This window comes from Monopterus albus, unplaced genomic scaffold (genome assembly GCF_001952655.1).
Source record: "Monopterus albus unplaced genomic scaffold, M_albus_1.0 scaffold69.1, whole genome shotgun sequence".
In the NCBI taxonomy this organism is placed as follows: domain Eukaryota; kingdom Metazoa; phylum Chordata; class Actinopteri; order Synbranchiformes; family Synbranchidae; genus Monopterus; species Monopterus albus.
The window spans coordinates 3,077,245-3,081,730 of record NW_018127949.1 but is presented as its reverse complement, the minus strand read 5'-3'; the positions used below and the strand labels follow the sequence as shown (position 1 = coordinate 3,081,730).

The 4,486-nt window shown below is 40.4% G+C and overlaps 1 protein-coding gene across 1 annotated transcript in view; it reads left to right on the top strand.

The window, feature by feature from the left end:
* LOC109963018 (paired box protein Pax-2a-like) overlaps positions 1 to 4,486 on the top strand; it is a 34,340-nt gene that overhangs the window by 11,255 nt on the left and 18,599 nt on the right. The window contains 1 exon segment of the mRNA XM_020605253.1: positions 4,339 to 4,486. Coding sequence (XP_020460909.1) covers positions 4,339 to 4,486 — 148 coding nt within the window.

Here is a 4,486-nt window from a genome sequence, read left to right as displayed (position 1 = left end):
AAAAAAAAAAAAAAAAAAAAATGAAATTTCATGATAAGATGATCATCATATATTTCAAAAGCCAACAACAATAGGCAGCAGCAATCAGAATGAACATGATTCTGCTTCAGCAGCTGTTGAATTAATTATTTCCCATCTCTGAGCTTCATGGGGACTGAACCCATGTGTGTGGATGGAGATGAGTGATGGAGAGGGCCACCTTCACACACTGCTCCATGTATCAGTATCTGTAACGGGGGAGACGAGCAATCAGCACAGGAGATCAGAGCTCAGCCAAATCACCAGAGTGCAACCTCCAAATTCCATTAATGAAGCCTTTAAAAGCTCAGCAACATCACAGCAAATGTCATTTAATGCATTTCCAAACGGATCTTCTGTAAATCTTAGAAGTCGTCACAATTTTTGCAATAAAACAATTCATTGTTGGGTCTAGTTTCTCAAAGTCTAAAGTCTAAAGTGACATCTTCCTTTTTTTTTTTTTGGCCAACAACCACAAAACCCAACAAAGAAAAGCAGCAAAAGAGCAAGAAGATAATGTTTGGGAATCAATATCGCTAATAATAATAATTCATTATCAGAACTGTTGTGGATTGATTTCAGTTTGATCAGCTAATGAATTAATCATCTAATTCCTTTCTGCACTAATCACAGGTCTTTGATGTTGCAGAACAACCATATCACATTCCAAAAACCATGTTTCATTTATGTTTACATAATCCAAACATTCAATTAGAAAATCAAAATGCACCTGAGTTTATCCAATTTAATGTAAATGAGTTTTAATTTGATTTCATTTAGCCATGAATCAAGTGGGAAATCAAAGAGGTGCACAATTGTGAGATACATAACAATTAGTGAAGGGTACAAGAGCGTATGTACGTTGACATATTATTTAAACAAGGCGCAGATTTGGTGTTGGGGGTGTAAGCTCATTCATCTGAGGGATGCTTTCATGACCTCAAGGTGCCAGCTCACCTCTTCATGCCTCTAACAAGAATTTAGAAACTCTATTGTCATTGTATGAAAGAGTTTAAACTTCTGTTCTGAAATCACCCTCTCCCTCAATTAGAAACAAACTTTCAGAAAAACTAGTCAATTTGCACTTCCATCATGACAATTGTTCTATTTTTGTTTAGCTCACACTCACTCCCAGACCCAGTGCTGTGGTGGCAAAAGCCTCCTGCTACGTGTCTTGACCTCAGGGAGCCAAAGGAGTCAGCTTTATAGAGCTGGTTATCTGATCTGATAGAGGCCGCTCCCTCGTTACCAGAGTGTTACTACAGACCGATGTCAGGTTGAATACATTCAACTCCAGCAATGATCAATAAATGACCACAGAGCGGGACAAGCACCCAACACAGCAACAAAGCCACTGTGGTCAAAGATTAGTATCACTGCTGCATGCTGGGCAGATTTGGAAATGGAAAGTGCTGATAGACACTTTAGCTTTAACTATTTGTGACTAAATAAGCAAAAATCAAAGTGATAGTTTTAAAATTACATCATCATTTATAAATTAATAAGTTTCACACTCTCAACTAATCTGCTTGATCAGGGCTGTGCAGGTCAAGTCTGATTAGATTTGATTGTGTCATGAGCAACATACAGTAGAAACAACCTGTCAAATTTAGATCGATTTTCATACAGTAGCATGGAATTATGGTGTGTTACATGAAAATGTCTTGAAAATGTTTTATTTTGTTATATGTGCTAACTCTAACGTCCATGGTTGCATGTTATACCCTCTCTCTCTCCACATTTCTTGTCTGTATCTCTAAATTCATGTGTCCTCTCTACGATGGTTGGCTTTTCACCACAGTTATAGCTGTGGCTGATCAGAAACAACTATAAACACTTGATTTCCAACATGTTTGGACAACACTTAATACAAACTAGATCTTTTCTAGTATTAGCTGTCCTGAGGGTTCAAAAAACGAATAAACAAAAAACCAACAAAGAAACAAACAACACTGTTAGCATTAGCTCATGATTTGGGTTAAAATGATTTGTGTTAAGGTCATTATTAAAAGAAACCAGTCTCGACCAGCATTAGAAAACATGTTGTTCTTAGGCATCTGCTGCCATTTTTCTTGAAAGGACAGTCTTGAAAATGACTGAGGTTGCTTCAACTTGATTTATGCACCTTGAAGAAGCAAAACTGCACAGCTGCATAAATGTTCAAAATGCCACCAGAGATATCTTCATCACCAAAACGCTGTCCTTACTGATTTGTCAGATGGGACTAGCTGGGAGGGCAGATGGGACTGTCCTCACTCCGAGTGTGTAGGCTGACCCAGGATGGCTTGTCTTGTGTGTGGGAAGTGTATTCCACAGTGGTGAATGACAAATATGGTGGAGGGTATTGATCAGGTGTTGTGGCTTGGGCTGGCTGATGGAAAGTAATTAATGACTCTATTTGTTTTGGTAGCAAAGAGAACAATTGAGTTTGATAAAGTGACAAGCAGCAGCTATAGTAGGTTAGAGCCAAACATGCTGAGCATTCACCTGAGTGTGCTGACATGTACAGATGAGCAACAGATCAGAAAAAAAATCAGGACTGTTGTTGCTTTTTAATCTTCCATACATGGTAGTTGTGTTAACCTGCTGAAAGAGTAATTCAGTATTTTACTTTCTTGCTGAAACTTAAATGAGTCACATCAGTCAGTTAAATATGAAGCTATAGCCAATAGATTGTTAGCGTAATTTAGCATCAGGACTGTAAGCAAGAGAAATATGAAAAAATATGGAAGAATAGTTACAGTGAGCATAGTGGTACAGAAAATAAACAGACTGGCAATTAAACCACAGAAACAGAAGCAAACTGAGAGGATGCCATACCGAGACAAACTCAGCAAGGATGCAAGGGACAGTTATTTGAATAAATTGTCATGTATTAACAACATTGATCCATACTACCTGACCGCAGTAAGTTGGAGTGCTGACCCAGCATTGCTATCTCCAACATCATACTTGGATAAATTATTACAAACAATCTTGTTTATAGTATAAGCATGTATACCTGTGAACAGCTGAGAATGTAAAAATCCACCAAGGCCCACGGACAGGTGCAGGATTTGTTTACATTTTGACCAAAGGACTGCAACAACATAAAAAAAGAAAAATGCTCCGAGTAGACTAGAACAGCCTTGACCTATTGACCTCTGAATACTTCCAACAGACACATCTACTCACACACACACACACCCTCTGTTATAGGTCCTTTAGCTCTTCTTGAGAGAGAGTCTGGTTCATCCTCTGGCCTCAGCCTGTGTGAAAAAAGGTCATACACAGAATAGAACAGCAATAACCCTCCCAAATGGTACTATCACACAGACATGATTGATCAATTGAATTCCATGGCAGAGAAAAATGTGGGATTAAGTAGAGTATTATACGCACAATGAGTTGAGGCATGATGTTCATTTCAAGTTCATTTCAGCTCCCTCTTGCCACCAGATCAGGCAATCAATAGAGGCCTTGCATATCATATATCACTACTCTCCCACTGAAGGGAGAACATAATCTGCTGCAAATTTAGAATGACAGATTTGTAAGGGAGCTGAAGCTTTGTGGGATCCGGGGAGGAGACCTAGAGGCACAACCACTGCAGGCAGGAGTGGTGGGGGTGATGGAGAAGGAGGGAGGAAAAAGGAAGGGTGGGAGGGAGATATGGTAGGATGGTCTGTAAAGGCTTTAAAGCAGTGCACACAAGTGACAATGGGAAAAGCAAAGGCATCCTTCTCCCAACAGTCAGGTAATCAGGTCAGGAGTCAGGAGAAAATTCCTGTGTTTGGAGACCAGGGTGATTGAACTAAACTGTACGATTTTATTCAGCCTCTTGTCCTCTGCCGCCGTTTCCAAATGGAACCACACACTGGCAGAGAAGAAAAGCAGCACTGAATTGTGAAAGGGAAATTGTGCTTTAAAAAACTGCTCTTGAATTCAAGAAACCACCAGCAGAAGAAGAAAAAAAATCCTCCGGCTCAAAAGAAAAGGGACTATAATGGGCTAGCTGCTGCTTTCATTAGTAACATGCTTGCCACAACATGTATATATTTGCAAGTGGTGGTAATCCATCAATTACCAGAGGCCTTTCAGATCATGATGGTGTTAACACTGTGGGGGCGTGGGGTGCAGGGAAAAGCCTGTGTGATGTAGCCAGTGGCTCACTACAGCCATTAAGGTGCAGAAAAACTGCACTCCATCCTTTCCTGTCCTCCTCATATCCCCCACAGTGGTGCTACAGAAAATACATGAGGAGAATATAAAGTGCATAGCTTAAAGTAAAGGCCAGCTTCCCAGGGTCAGTGTCTCGATTGTTGCTTTTTCTTCTTGTAGATGGTTCAGATGGTTCTGGCCCAAACAGTGATTCTCAGGGTAGTGTGGAGAGTTTACGGAAACACCTGAGGGCAGATGCCTTCACTCAGCAGCAGCTGGAAGCATTGGACCGGGTCTTTGAACGCCCCTCGTACCCCGATGTCTTCCC